General features: G+C 63.1%; 1 protein-coding gene across 1 annotated transcript; it reads right to left on the bottom strand.

Moving 5' to 3' along the window:
- Positions 1-1,718: 1,718 nt before the first annotated feature.
- CDC45 (cell division cycle 45) lies at positions 1,719-15,148 on the bottom strand. Its single transcript, XM_052654979.1, is given in 20 exon segments — positions 1,719-1,783; positions 1,960-2,056; positions 2,059-2,111; positions 3,088-3,164; positions 3,474-3,592; positions 3,908-3,991; positions 4,063-4,201; positions 6,846-7,004; positions 7,567-7,665; positions 7,786-7,917; positions 8,217-8,336; positions 8,652-8,702; positions 9,107-9,168; positions 9,954-10,002; positions 10,439-10,494; positions 11,187-11,333; positions 12,085-12,222; positions 13,569-13,661; positions 14,856-14,915; positions 15,026-15,148. Coding segments are annotated over 20 exon segments (1,851 nt in total). The 5' UTR covers positions 15,077-15,148.
- Between the last annotated feature and the right edge of the window lie 45 nt (positions 15,149-15,193).

The raw sequence follows: 15,193 nt of genomic DNA, 5'->3' as shown, positions 1-15,193 counted from the left end.
CTGCCCAAGCCACTGTGCTTCCTCCAGCCTGCCTACTCCCTGGGCACTCAACTCCAGGCAGAGGCCGGAGTGTCAGCCACGCGTGTGAAGGACGGTCTCCCAGCCAACAGGCCACCCTCAGCCCGCGCGGGTGCTCCGGGACAGCCCGGCCCACGGCTCCAGACCTGCAGGCCCGCCCAGCTTGGAGCTCCTGTAACGGGCCGCGGCTGACGTTGACCGCGAGAGCCCTCGGCCCCCCTTCCTGAACTGGGCGTCGCGCTCAGTCCCCGCCCGGGGTGCCGCAAAGCGGGGGCGCCTGGGCAGACAGGCACTGGGGTGAGTGGAGGGTGGGCCTGGATGGGTGCGCGGTCAAGAGCGTGGGTCTGAGGCCAGTGGACAGAGGAAGCGGCCGGAGGCTGGAGCAGGTGGTCCTGTTGGCACCACGGCGGTCAGCGGGGGCGCTGGGGGCTGGGGCTCCACCTGCGGCTGTCCAGGGAGCCCCGAGGTCACCCTCACGTGGACTTCCCGCTGGGCGGCAGGGTGCCCAGGACGCAGGCCCAAGGTGCCTCTGGACACAGAAGGCTCAGGGAACAACCAGGTGCTGGCCCTGTGACCAGACCCAAGATCAAGGCGCCATTTTATTCCGTTAAAAACCACTGTCCCTGCGTCTAAAACCACGTCCGTAAGTTACAACCTAAATAAAATCCATGAATAAGCAGGAGGAGGTTCCTTCTGAAGAGATCAAACTCTGGAAAAGACAGAAAAGGAAAGGTAAACGTAAACAGCTCTAACGCTCCCCCAGATCAGACGGCGACCGGGCCCTCCGGCCGACTGGCTGCTTCCGAGCGGCCCGGCACTCACGGCCGGGGGTCCCTGCCGCCCGCCTGCCTGAGACCGGAGGCCACCTGGCCCAGCACCTCCTCCCCTGCGGACCCCGCCCAGGGCTGCCCCCCCGCTCTCCCAGGCTGGCCCACCCAGGCTCAGTGCGGCTCACACAGGACACAATGTCATCACTGGGCCGGCTGCAGTGAGGGGTCTGTCCCCAATGCCCGACCCGCTGCAGAGACCCCCACTTGGAACCTTTGACGCAAGCCCCCACGGGCCCTTGCTGAGGCCCCGCCCTCCAGGCCCAAGGGGTATTAACCCTGTTTCAGGTGAGGACACGGGGGCAGCCTGGTTCCCCCACAGACTGCACAGGAGACCCAAATCTGACCCGAAGTCCTGTGCCCCCCCCGAGAGGGGCTGGGGACCCGGAGGCCCCCGACTGTTCTCAGCGGAGCCACTGAAGCTCCCATGCCGAGGTCAGCAGAGAACCAGGGGCTGGAGACTTCGGGCCGGCAGGAGGGACCCCCATACCCACATCAAAGCCAGGATAGGGCCTGTGTCCCAGCCAGGGCTCAGGGCGGGGCCGGGCCAGGCCTCTGCTGCGGGGGGCCTGGGCTGAAGGGCTCACTGGACAGAGCAGGACCCCGCCCATCTCCCAAGGGCCCCAGGTGACAGATGCCCTGCAGGACCCAGCCCAGGGCCTGACCAACCCGGTGGCTGGAGCAGGGCAGAGGCCGGCTCCCCCGAAGGGACCCCAGGAGCCTAATGAGCTCAGCCCCTCAGCACAGCCCTGCTAGCTTGGGCAGGCGGCCCCGGGCAAGGCGCTGTGCCCGTCTCCACAGGGCCCCGCCCGGCCTCGAGCGTGAGAGGCTGGGCTCTGTGGCAAAGCTCCAGAACAGCCTGCCCGACTCACCCTAGGAGAGCAGGGTCACGAGCGCATCCAGGAACTTGCTGCGGTCCTCGGCCTTCAGCTCAATCACTGCGTTAATGAAAGGAAAACACCGCTGGGACAGGGCCGGGGCGGCCAGGGGCGCCGCTGGCTCCCACGGCCCGGCGGCAACCCCCCCACATTCCACGCGCGCCTGGCTCCCTGGGCACTCTGCCCCACGTGGCCTGCTGAGCCCTCAGAAGGGGCAGGCTGGCCCAGCCACCCACCCGCCTGGGAGCGGGGGAGCCAAGCAGCTCGGCCCCGGAGGCCCCAGCCTGGGGAAGCCGGGGCGTCCTGCCGGCCAGCCAGCACCACCTGTCCAGTCCCAGGTCTGAAATGGGACGAGGGGGCTGCCACTGGGGGGACCGCCTCCACGAGGCTGCAACAAGAATGGCCTGGCGGGAAGACGCCAGCTCCAGAGCCCGGAGGCCGTGGGGGGAAGGCAGGTCTCGGGCCTCAGTCGTATCTGACTCTGCGACCCCATGGCCCGTAGCCCGCCAGGCTCCTCTGCCCGTGGGATTCTCCAGGCAGGAACACTGGAGAGGGCCGCTATGCCCTCCTCCAGGGCAATTCCCGATCCCGGATGGAGCCCTCGTCTCTTGCATCTCCTGTCCCGGCAGGCGGGGTCCTGCCCGCTGCGCCGCCTGGCTTGGCTGCCAGGCCTGTCTCGTGAGGGACCCCTGGTTGTGGCCCACGGGCTCCAGAGCACACGCCCGGCAGCTCCACAGCACCTGGGCGCCTAGCTCCCCAACCAGGGGTTCAAATCGTGCTCCCCACGTTGCAAGGCCGATTCTCAGCCACTGAAGCAGCAAGGAAGTCCATGGAAGTGGGCTTTTAAAGAGGTGACCAGGTTACTGGGGGTCACTATGGAGGGACCTGAGCTGGTCTGACGAGAACCCTTGTGGGAGAGAAGAGCATAGACCGGGGGGGACGCCAGCATCTACACACCCAGCAGAGGGGCCTCGGGGGCGCAGCCCTGCGACACCCTGACCAGCCGGCCCCCCGCACGGTGCGGAGTCCGTCTCCGCGATCTCACGCCTCCCACCCACCGTGCCACTCTGCCACAGCGGCTTGGGCTCACTGCCCCGCGGTGCAGCCCCTCACGTCGGAGAGACGGACAGCAGACAGGGCCGAACGTGACCCTGCCCCGCCCTGGGCGCCCGGAGGCCGCAGGTCGTGTGCGCGCGGGCGACCCCCAAGGATCGGCCCCCGCAGCCTCCGCTGGGCAGCCTCGAGGGGCTGGGGGAGGTGGTCTCAGGCTGGACCGTGAGGCTGGGCCGGGGCGCAGGCCCGAGGTAGCAGGGCCGCTGGCAGGGGCCCCGGGCACCTCACGGGTGCCATGCAGGGACGCTCACCCGAGAGATCGAAGTGGTTGTGCAGTGCCCGGGAGTTGGTGCCCTCCGCTGCCTTCTCAAACGCCCGGCCGAAAAAGCTGGGGACACAGAGGCGTGCTCGCCGGCCCCTACCCGGGGCCTCAGGCCACTCTGGATGGCCGCTGCCCCCCACCGGCCCCAAGCCCAGCCCTGCTCAGAACCTTGGGCGGGCGTGCCCCCAGCACCTCCCATGCCCCGCGGAGCTGTGTGGGGTGGGGTCCCAGGCACGCAGGGTGGGGTGGGATGGACCAGGGGAGGGGAGGGGGCGCAGGGTGCTGGGGGGCAGGCCCGCCCTCCTCGAGGTGGAAAAGGCCGTCCCCGGCCTGGCACTGAGGCTGGAACCCCCCAGGCCCGGCCCCTGGACCCACTTCTTCCTGTCCGAGCTGTCGGTCTCTGGGGGTATGCCCACCATAGTCACGGTGGCCTGCTCTGCGCTCAGGGGGGCGGCCATCACCAAGGGCAGCAGCTTGCAGCGCCGGTTCTTTGTCTGCTGGGGGGAAGTGTACCTCGATCACAGCCTGTGCCCGGGTGAGCGCCCCCAGCGCCCAGGAGCCCCGAGACGCCCGAGTCCCAGGCCACCGCCCCAGCCTCCGGGGCCCCCAGCTGCTCCCCGCAACTGCTCCAGGTCCTGACGCGGTTGTCACCTCCTGCAGGAGGCCCTCCCAGGCCCCTGGCTGCTCCCCCCAACCTGCTCCAGGTCCCGACGCGGCTGTCAACTCCTGCAGGAGACCCTCCCAGGCCCATGTCTCCCCACCCGCCTCTGCTGAACAGGACCCCAGCCCCAGAGGCCCCCCACCCTCACCGAGCACACGAAGGATTTGAGCAGGTGTCTGCTGAGCAGGCTCAAGGAGGCGGGCTTGGAGAACAGCGCCACGTCCGGGGTGCCCTGTGGGTGCAGGGCGGGCAGTCAGGGGCGTCCAGAGCGCCTGGCAGGGGTGTGCGCGCGGGGGAGCTGACCTCCGTGAGGGCGCAGTAGAGGAAGGGCCCCTGGGAGACGACGAGGTTGGTGCAAAGGCAGCTGGCGATGGTCTGCTGCGTGGCGCGCAGCTGCCGCTTGGCGAGCTCCAGGCCGAGGTACAGCTTGTCCAGAGAGCCCCTGCAATGGCAGACGCGCGGTGGCGCCACAGGCTAGGGGGGCACCCGGCTCCCACGTGAGCAGGAGCGGCGGTCTTCATCCACGGGGATGGACGTCGTGGGGAGGGGCTGGTGTCGGAGAACAGGAGACTGGAAGCCAGCAGAGGTAGCCTGCAGGGCTCTGACCGGGGAGGCGGGGGCGCCAGGGGCCTTCCCCACTGTGGAGCAGCGAGGCCTTCAAGCGAACCTCCACACCCAGCAGGCGAGGACCCCGAAATGCCGCACTGGCTCCCCACCTGCCGAGACGAGGCCGTGCCTTCCACCCGCACGCCGTCCCCAGAGACCCAGCGCTTGCTGGGCACCCGCAGCACTGCCCGGCGGCCGGAACTGGGACTGAGGAGCACCAGACATTCGAGAAAGACCTGCGGCCCGAAACAACGGCCCTAGAGCAGGCTGGGATGGCCTGGAGCCAGAGGCGCGCTCGAAATGACGGCCACTGGTGTCTTCAGAGAGACCTGGGCGATACGGTCATGGGCCAAGAACAGGGCGCTACGGACAGGGAGCAATCAGAGGCTGAGGCGTGCCTGTGGAAGGCACGATGACGAGGCCCTGAAGGCTACAGGGTGAAGTCCAGAAGAGCCCTCACACAGATGAGACAGACAGCGGGAGGCAGCAGGCAACCCCAAGACTGAGAGGCTGAGCATTCTTCCAGGGGCCCAGGGGGATCTAGAAACAGGCGTGTCGGGGCGGGGCCGGGGGGGGGGGGGACGACAGTAAAGACTCACCCAAAAGCTCAGCCTAGCGATGAAACGACACCCACCCCACCCACCACAGACCTCCTGCTCACTGAGAACCGGAAAAGGCCCCAAGGACTGCTGGCGGGGTCTGGGGTGCACTTAGAGAAACAAGAACCAAAGCGGCTTGGACCTCCACTCAGCACCACGGGCGGCGGGGGGGCGGGGAGGACCCCGAATTCTGCACAAGCCAGACCAGCACCCAGGTGAGGGTGGAGGACGCTGTCAGACACGCCAGGGCAGAGCCTTTCCCTCAGCAGCCCCTGCTTCAAGACCCGCTTGAGAATCACACTCCTGCAAAACGATGGAGTGCAGACAGCCGAGGAGCCCGGGGGCACCGTCTGGGTGGTGGACAGCAGGCCTAATGGCCTGGAGCTGAGGTCACAGCCCCAGGCTCTCCTGGACAGAAGGCGCTCAGGGATGAGAGCTGGGAAACCGGATGCGGTAAAGGAGTCTCCAGGGAAAACAAAGAGCTGCACGGCCGGAAGGAATGTGGTCACTGCCCAGGTGGCTCAGACGACAAAGGGTCCTCCCGCAAAGCAGGAGACGCGGGTTCAATCCCTGCGTCAGGAAGGTCCCCTGGAGGAGGCAATGGCAACCCACTCCAGTCTCCTAACCTGGAGAACCCCGTGGACAGAGGAGCCCGGCCAGATACAGTCCACGGGGCCACAAAGAAGGGGATACAGCCGAGTGACTCACACACACACACACACCCTGCGTTAGTGACTCTGGGACATTTCATCAGCCCAACCGTGAACCACTGCTCACTGAGCTTCATCCCTTAGAATCAACCCACAGCCACAGGTGAGACAGCTCACGTTCGGTCCTCTGCCCGCGATTCAGCGTTACCAACCGTGAACACACGGGAGCGTTTTCACATCTGGAGAGGTGCGGGGGAGGGGAAAACGAGGGATGCCAACAACCTTTCCTCACGGACCGGGGAGGAGACCCAGACGTGAGAACGCTAGAGCTGAGAAGGGCTAACAATAGAGGCAGCACTGTCTGGACGGGGGAAGGCACACAGACGGGCTGCGCGCTCTGCTGGGGCAGGAAGTCCCCGGACAATGGCCGAGGCGGGCCCACCGGCTCTAAGACGGGTGGGGACGGCCGAGGGTACAGTGTTTGGACTTTCCCATACTCCTAGATAAAGACGGAGCAGCGACGTTATAGAACCAGTGACCTTTGGTTCTCAGACTCACACTCAGAACGCAGGGGAGCGACAGTCCTGCCCGTGAGCGGAGCGCAGGGGGAGGAGGCCCCCAGCTGGCCGGCAGCCGCACTGCCAGCACCAGGGCGGGGCCGGCAGGGGCGCAGAGGCCGACGGGAGACGGGAGAGCCAGGCAGCCGCGGGCAGAGGCCCCGGGGGCCACGTGGGGCTCGTGGCAAAGGCCAGGGGCCAGGGCAGGCCCCCCGGAACAGTCAGGAAGGCTGAACGCCCAACACACGCAAAACGGCCCAATCTGGTCACAGTCACCGACAGGAACAAGGGCAAGGAGGATGGCCTCGCTCTCTAGAAGGAAGGTTAACTAGAAAGACGCGTCCTCAGAGGCCCAGAACGGTAACGTCCTATTTCGAAACAAGTCAGAAGACAGTTAAAGACGGTGTGTCTCAGGAAGTGGGACAGGGAAAGGTCAGAAACGGAAGGAAAACACTTCAGAAAAGAAGACCAGACTAAAAGAGAGAGGCGCCCGAAGAGGCACGGGAGGCGAGGCAGAGGAGGAGTCTAAGGATCAGTCGGAAGGGAAGCACGCCCCCTGAAGCGGGCCGCGAGTCTCCCGCGTCCCGGCCCGCCCGCGTCTGGGGGCCTCCACGGCAGGGCGGGGCGGGGGCGGGAGTGGCCAGTGCGGGCTGGGCCGCGGCCGCGTCCACTACCTGGAGAGGCTGTCCAGGGCCTGTGTGAAGCTGTCCGTCCCGGAGCTGTGCTCGGGGCTCTCCATCAGCGACATCGTGGCGAAGACCACGTCACTGGCCAGGAACTTGTGCTTGAAGCCAAAGCAGACGCTGAAAGTCTGGACGCGCATGTCCTTCATGCTGCAGCGGGGCAAGCGATGCGGCGGCCGTCTGCATGCGCCCGGGGCGGCCTGCGCTGGGCCAGCTCGCGGGCCGGCACCCCCCCCCCCCCCGCCCCGGCCCCCACGGATTCTCACGGCATGGCCCTTCTGGTCAGAGAACAGATAGGGCAGGAGGCCCGCACACCAGCCCTGCAGCAGGGATGCTGAGCGCCCGGCACCAGGCCGTCAGCTCTTGGGGAGCGGCAGGAGCTGGCTGTGTGTGTGCAGGGGGCGGGGCGTCCCAGGACGCCAGGAGCAGCCAGGCCCGTGCCCTCCAGCAGGGCCAGCAGATCCACTGGGCACACCTCATCTGAACCCGGCCTCAGTGGGATCCCAGGGTCCAGAGACAGACAGGCCCGGTTGACTGCAAACTTCTGCACCTCGGCCCCAATTCTAGACTTTTCAGGTACTTTAAGAGGTCCTATTTTTAACCCAAAGAGAAGATCCCAATCGTTTGTGTATTCTCATTGCCTGCATTATTCTCAGAACGTGGCTAAAACTGAAACCCTGACAAAGTTTAATCCACAGAAATTTGAGTTTACCCAAACTTATTTGCAGACTCTTCAATCATCTCCCGCAAATTTTCCTTCAAGGAAACGTCCATGGATTGAAACTTCTGCTTCACCTGTTTGAGAGGGAGACTGGGGAGGGGGCGCTTGGTCACAGGAGGCGCGAACCCTGGCCGCCACTCCAGAAGGACCAGATCCGTGACTCTGCGGGGTGGGTGGGGGGCCACAGGGCGGGGCCTCGGGGACGCTCACCCCACATCTGCGAGGAACTCCTGCAGCCGCTTCTGCCCCTGCAGGGACCAGAGCTTGAACCGGGCCGCCGTGTAGCACGTGTTGCGCAGGCTGTCGTGGAGCGACCAATGCTGGTAGAGCGCCAGGCGGAGGCTGGGCCCGCGTCAAGGAGCTGCGGCTGCGCAGAGACCCGCACCCGCCCGCCCGCCACCGGCACCACCAGCCACCCCGGGGCCCTGGCGCTCCCCGATCTCAGCAGCACTCAACCCGGACAGAGAGCCTGGGAGGTGTGATGCAGAGAGGTCAAAGGGACCCTGTGGCCACACCCCACCCGGAATCTCCAGCTCCGGCCGGCCCAAGACACAGGGCGCTCCTGAACACAGCGGAGCCTGCGCCCGCGGGGCCCTCCCGAGCCTCTGGTCCTGGGGACGCGGGCGGGGCGGCGAGGATACTCGTACTCAAAGGAGATGCGCACGCAGTCCACGGAGAGCGCGTGCGCCTCGTCCTCGTGCCGGTGGCTGTGCCGGGACACGTGCCGCTGCAGCGCGCCCACGTCAGTCACGTACTTCACCCTGGAGAACAGCACGCCTGGGCTCTCCGCCCCGCCCACTGGGCTCTCCGCCCCGCCCACTGGGCTCTCCGCCCCGCCCACTGGGCTCTCCGCCCCGCCCACTGGGCTCTCCGCCCCGCCCACTGGGCTCTCCGCCCCGCCCACTGGGCCCGGGCAAACCCCCCCACCCGCTGCTGAGAGTCCACACAAGGCCACACAGGACTGGCCCCAGGCCCACGCAGGCCCTCCTCACAGGGCCCTGCAGGGACGCGGCCCCCCAGCCCCTCCGGCAAGCCCGCTGCGGCCGACCTCAGGCAGCCTGGGGACGCGCCCTTACTGGGTGATTTTGTCTTGCACCCACTGGCCCGTGAGTCCAACGATGGCCCACCTGGAGGGAGAGGACGCAGCTGTGAACGGGCGGGCGGCACTCACGGGCACCTCTGGCCAGTGGGGTCTGACCCAGACGCTCCACTGCACCAGGCCCCCGGCAGACCCGGAGGTACCTCGCGGGCACCCCTGCCCTGGAGCTCACCGCCCACCAGGGCTGCAAAGGTGCCAGGCGGCACGTGGGCTTGCTCAAACCTCACATTCAAGTTCGCTGGGCAGCAAGGCCAAGCGGTCAGCTGGGAAGGGCTGACGGCCCAGGCCCCACCCCCGGACCCTCTGTGCCCGTGACGCTCCGCTGTCCCCCCCACCAGGCCCCTGCACAGTGCACGACGGGGCCGCAGCCAGCACTGGCAGGGGGCCCGACCCGGCCGCGGGGGGCCCGGCTGCTCAGAGGGGCTCACGCACCACAGCATGTCGCTCAGGTCCTTGGACATCAGCCACGCCAGGTCGAACATCACCATGGCAGCCTACAAGAGAGACGGGCCTGAGGCGGTGGTCCTGCTCAGGGCAGGGCCCAGCCCACGCTGCCTGGGCCCTGATGTCCCATGCGGAGTTGGGGTGGGGGAGAAGGGTCCAATTGGGAGCCCTAAACCCTGTCTGCCCTGAGACTCCAGGTCTCCTTCAGCAGCTCTGAAGAGACTGGCCTCCATGGGAGCGTCAAGCATCTGAGGGGCCGGGCGTCCGTTCCCACCCAGACTGCCTGCCCACCTGCACCTCAGCACCCTCCGCTTGCTGGAACAGAAGGACTGTCCTGTAGAGGCCAGCGGGGCCCCAGCCACACAAGGGCTCTGGAAATACGGGCTGAGAGTCAGGGCCCCAGGACCAGACCCTAAGACTAGACACAGCACGCTTCACTGGAAATCTCTTTTCTGGGGTTCCTCAAGGTCCCGAGCTGTGCTCCGAGACCTCTAGCTGACACGATGTGTCTTTCGTACGAAATTCGTCCCAGGACACACAGATGCTGACGAGCCTGTGCGAGCCCAGAGTCCCAGCCCCCTGCACAGACCAAGAGGCCTGTTCAGTGTTTCTCACGATGAGCAGAAACAACAGCTGTCATTCCCCTGGGCAGCCCTGGCCTGAGGGATGTTTCGCCCAGGAGAGGCCCAGGGCTCACCCCTCCCGGGCCACACAGAGGCAGCTGTGGGGCTGGGAGAGGCCTCAAAGCCGCGCGCCATCCTGCTCCTGCCCTGCCCCTGTTCTAGGACAGTGGCCCTGAGCGCGGCCGGGACCGCGCGCGCCCGCCTGCACCCACCGACGTCCCGTGATACTCGTACTGCTCGTAGTCAAAGAGGATGTCTCTCCTGTAAGGACACAAGACGCCGGATCTTCACCAGGAAGCAGAACAGGAAGAAAGCATTGGGGAAGGTGCTAAAATCCGATGGCACCCGAGAAACACGGTTTGCAGGGGAAAGAGGAGTCTGGGCAGCTTAAGTCTCTTTTACACGCCTGCGAGATGCTTCACACAACTGCCCTCTATCCGATTTGTGAGTTTGTAAACTGAAGTGTCTATACTCAGAAATCACGACAGTAAAGGGCCAGGGCGTCACCCCCAGTGGACAGCGTGTTTGGGAGACCTGGGGGCCGGCCTGGCCCTCGCGGGACCAGAAGCGAAATGGAGGGGCCCACACGCAATCCTGCAGGCACTGGCCCAGAGGCGCTCAAGCAAGCCCGCGACCCTAACGTGAAGCAGAGAAGGGCAGTGCTGACCCGCCTTCCCGCCACTGGACGCAGTCTCACCTCCGGGCCTCCCACTCTCTCCGCTGTCTCCTCTTCAGGGTTCGCTCTGCGATCTCCTGACCACGACAGAACAGAGGGTAAGAAAGAGCCAGGAGCTCAGCCCCAGCCTGGGAGGGTTCTGAGCCGACGGCAGGCCAGCGGGTGGGCAGGGGCACCAGCAGGGGTCTCTGTGGTGATGGCGGCGTCCCATGTCCCGACTATTTCAGTGGCTGTGACAGGTCACCGTCAGGGCCACGGGCAAAGCACACACGTGCTTTCAACTCATTTCTGACACGTGCGTGTGGCTCTGCCGTGATGTCAGAACCAGCTTATAAAGGCAAGTGATGGTCCTGACGAGGGACCTTCCGGAGCGTGACGCAACGTCTCCCTATCACGTGACTTCATACTTCTGTCAAATCTCATGGCACTGTACACCTGGTGAAGGTTATTGTGCAAAACCCCCAGGTTTCGTTAGTAAACTAACAAAGAACTCTGACCTTCCTCACAGCGCCGAGCGGCGTCCTGTACCCTGCCCTCACGCCCATGGGACTCCCAGGCTGGTCAGAAGGGCTCAAACGGCTCAATCAAAAAAAACAAATAAACCAACCCAATTAAAAAATGGGCAGGAGATTCAAACAGACACTCTGCCCAGAGCCGGTGCCCACACCTGCTGCCTTCCAGCTCTGCCTGGGCCCGCAGGCTCTGGGCTGACCCTTGACCTTCAGGAGTGATCAGCTCCTTAAGACTGGGGTGAAAGGCCCAGACCCACCTCCTCCAGCCGTGTGCGCTTCTCAGAGGGCTCTGACCCCTCATCGCTTTCATTTCCTGAATGTTCTTCATCCTCCTCTTCATCCCGAAAGATGTCTTCATAGGCGGGAACTTCAAGGTCATCATCTTGTTTAATGAGCAGTTTGATCTATGATTAAAGCACAAAGCCATCAACCTCCCCCCTCCTTGATGAAAACTATCCATCACCCGTTTTCTCTCCCAGAATCTTATCTCCTGAATTTGCACCCCACTCAGTACCCAGAAAGTACAGAGCCTGCAGACGGAACGCCTGCACAGTCACTCAGGTCTGGATAAAACACTCCCTCTTAGGCCCACACTCAGCCAGCAAAACGAACACCTTGCACCTCAGCCTCCGACCAAGGACACAGAGACCCGTGACCTCACAGCGAGCAAGAGTGCTGTCCCTGAAAGCGGTCCTCCGTGAGAGGGTTTCAGGGCTGAGGCTACTGTGGGTGCATGCCCACGGGCGGCTCAGAGAGCTCACGTGAGAGGGCACACCAGGCTCGCCGGGCCCCACACGACCGTCCTGGACCCCACACCACCCGGGTAGCCAGGGAGTGTCCTGCCCCATTTACAGGGCGGTGCCTCTGAGGTCCCAGTAGTCAATAAAGCCGGCTGGCCTGAGCTCCGAGTGCACCCAGAGTAGGTTCCGGACCCTGTGCCTCCTGGGTCGAGTGAGTCCCACACACGCCTTCTGAGCACCTCCGAGGGAGGTGACGTGTTTCTCATCAGAGATGGACAAGACCAGGGCCTGTCCTCGGGCTGCTCCAGCCCCTGTAGGCAAGGGGGACACATGCCTTGCCAGGAACACCAGGCCTGACGCTGTGGCATGAAAGGAACAGACCGACGGATGGGCGAGCTCGGGGAGTCCGGCCTACCTGGGTGTCGTTGTACACGTTCACAACATTGACTGGCCTGTGAGTGTCACACACGAAAAACACAGCCTCTTCATCGGGTTGCAGGATGTCCAGCAGATCCACGTTCGCGCCACAGTTTATGAGGACGAAGTAGCGGAACTGGACAAAGGAGAGGGGCGCGGTGAGCAAGCGCGCGGGGCAGGCCGTCTGCCTTCAGCACCGGGCCCGTGTCCTGCAGCGACTCGGCAAGGCCCTGCTGGCAAGGGGCTCCAGACGTGGCCACAGCTGGCCTGTGCCGAGTGCTTTAACAAGCCCACGCACGAGTTCGTTTCCAGGACGACACTGTGACGTGGGCACCACGACTGTCCTGCCTCCGAGGCGTAGGCAAAGGCCGAATCTCCTCTGGCCTCAGGCGTGGGGTTCAGAAGATGTGGACAGACCTAGAGTTCAGATGCACGGCGGGGCCCCGCCCGCCCTGTCACTCACTCTCCTGCGACAGACTCCTCTCTGCGCTGGCAGCACGGCACCGGGGCAGATCCAGCAAGTCTGAGGCAGCTTGCATTTAACAAGCACCTGAATATTCAGTGGGCTTCCCGGTAGCTCAGAGGGTAAAGCGTCTGCCTGACAATGCAGGAGACCCAGTTCAATCCCTGGCTCGGGAAGATCCCCTGGAGAGGGAAATGGCAACCTGCTCCAGTATTCTTGCCTGGGAAATCCCATGGACAGAGGAACCCGGCGGGCTACAGTCCATGGGGCTGCAAAGAGTTGGACACAGCGGAGCAAGTAACACTGAATACTAAGTAAAGCTGTTGGTCACATCCTATCACTGCAGAAAACTCTTTCCCTGTAAATACGATCTGGCATAGGCCCCTCTCATGAAGACAGGAGCACCAGGTGAGGGCCTGTCTCTGCCAGACAGTCCTCGTTGCAGCCAGAAACTCTGGGACCCTCTTCCAGACAGCAGCCCCTCCCTGGGGGCGCTGGGGTCTCAGATGTCCTGTCTCTCATCATAGCTCCATGTAGAGCTGAGACGATACCTGGGCTCTACTGCCCAAATTCCAAAGGGAGAAAGTATGTTTCTGAATTTCCAGTTGCAAACTGGGATACACTTCTTGGAAAAATAAATGTGAAAAAATGGTCTAATGTAAAGTAATTTTAACCAGGCTGTACCAGAAACAACCTTCCAAATTCCAAGCACCTGAAAGTGAAATGTGTCTAAACACAAGTTCAAAGCTAGAGATTGCCCACATTCGCTATCTTGTTTTTGCTGTAATTTTGTCTCTGCGATTGGAGGGTAAGTCACCCGCACACAGAGCTCACTCTGTCTTCTGTGCAGCCTAAGAAAGTCGATAGTTAGAAACACACAGAAGCTACTGTAGAAATATTGCGTTCTTTACCACCAGCACCACTTGGGAAGCCCCATCGCAGAAACAGAAAGAGTGCTCAGTGTTAAGAAGCTGCAATTGAGAGATAAAGCCCAATATTCTCAAATGCATCTCTCATACCTGTTCTTTATGCTCTAGAAATGCAGTTTCAAGTTCTTGCCACCCAGAAACTGGAATCAGCGTATACTGCACGTGGTCACACTGGAACAGGGCCTGGAGACAGAGTATTTTCAATCCATGTTGAAATGCACACAAAAAGAAAAAAATAAGATGGGCTGAGAGACAACAGATGCTAACGTAAGTTCAGTGAAATGTTGACATCAGCAAGGAGGTAATGGGAACATGGTAGTTCACTGAACTGTACTTCAGCTTTGCTGACCATCATCAAAGGAAAACACTGCTGAAAAACTTGGTATTTCTAGGTTTTCAGTGAGTTAATTCCTAACCCAAGGGCCTGACCAAAGCTCAGGTAAGCCTTGCTTGCGTGGCCGCACGCTCGGTCATTTAGGCCTGACTCTTTGAAACCCCATCGACGGTAGCCTGCCAGGCTCCATGGGGTTCTCCAGGCAAGAATACTGGAGTGGGTTGCCATTTCCTGCTCCAGGGAATATTCCTGACCGAGGGATTAAACCCCCATCTCCTGCATTGCAGGTGGATTCTTTACTGCCGAGTCATCAGGGAACCCCTGAACCATATTTAAAACCGAACAACAACGATCTTTCCTCAGCACTGAAGAATTGATGCCTCACACTCTGGTGCTGGAGAAGGCTCTTGAGAGTCCCTTGGACAGCAAGGAGATCAAACCAATCAATCCTAAAGGAAATCAACCCTGAATATTCACTGGAAGGACTGATGCTGAAATGCCAGTACTTCGGCCACATGATGAGAAGAGCTGACTCATTGGGAAAGACCCTGATGCTCGCTCGGCAAGATCTAAGGCAGGAGAAGGGGATAACAGGATCAGAGGGTTGGATGGCGTCACTGACTCAATGAACATGACTTTGAGTAAACTCCGGAAGATGGTAAAGGACAGGGAAGCCTGGTGCGCTGCAGTCCATGGGGTCACAAAGAGTCGGACATGACCGAACAACGCTTTTTCCTATTAGGCTAAGGAGTCAGTATCTCCAGAATCCCTGATGACACCCCAGTGCCCTCAACTGTCAGATTCTTCTGCCTCGAACCCCCACGGCGAGAAGGCGCCCCACGTCTGCCGGTCTCTCCAACGCAGCCGTTCTGTGCCCAGCTTGTGGCCTTCTGCCGGCTTCTCCTCTAACCCACCTAACGCAGTCCCTCCCAGGGCGCAACCTGGCGGGAGTCCCCGCCCCCGGCCGAGCTCCCGCCCCGCTCCACCCCTCGCGCCTGCCCCCGGCCCCCGCGGCCCTCGCCGGCCCAGCCAGCAGGCCTCACCTGAAGGATCTTGCAAGCGCACAGAGCGTCCACGTCCGAGGCCACGAAGAGAAGGACCCTCTGTCGGGAGGAGAGCTGGCTGAGAGCGGCCCCGAGAACCCCGGCCCCTCCCGCCCCCACGGCCGCGCGCCCTCGTCCCTTCCCCGTCTCAGAGCCCAGGAAGGGCTCACCTGGCTCTGGACCACCTCGTAGAACTCCTTGCGGAAGTCGGACACGAACATGACCGCGGCGCCTGGACACCCCGGGACGGGACTCTGCGAGCCTGACCGCGCTCAAGACTCCCGCCAAGTCCGGGCTCTCCCGATCGCCCCGGGGGCCAGCCAATCGCGACTCAGGTC

This window comes from Budorcas taxicolor, chromosome 17, assembly GCF_023091745.1.
Source record: "Budorcas taxicolor isolate Tak-1 chromosome 17, Takin1.1, whole genome shotgun sequence".
Classification (NCBI taxonomy): Eukaryota; Metazoa; Chordata; class Mammalia; order Artiodactyla; family Bovidae; genus Budorcas; species Budorcas taxicolor.
The sequence above is the reverse complement of the archived record's forward strand: the minus strand, read 5'-3'. Positions and strand labels throughout refer to the sequence as shown.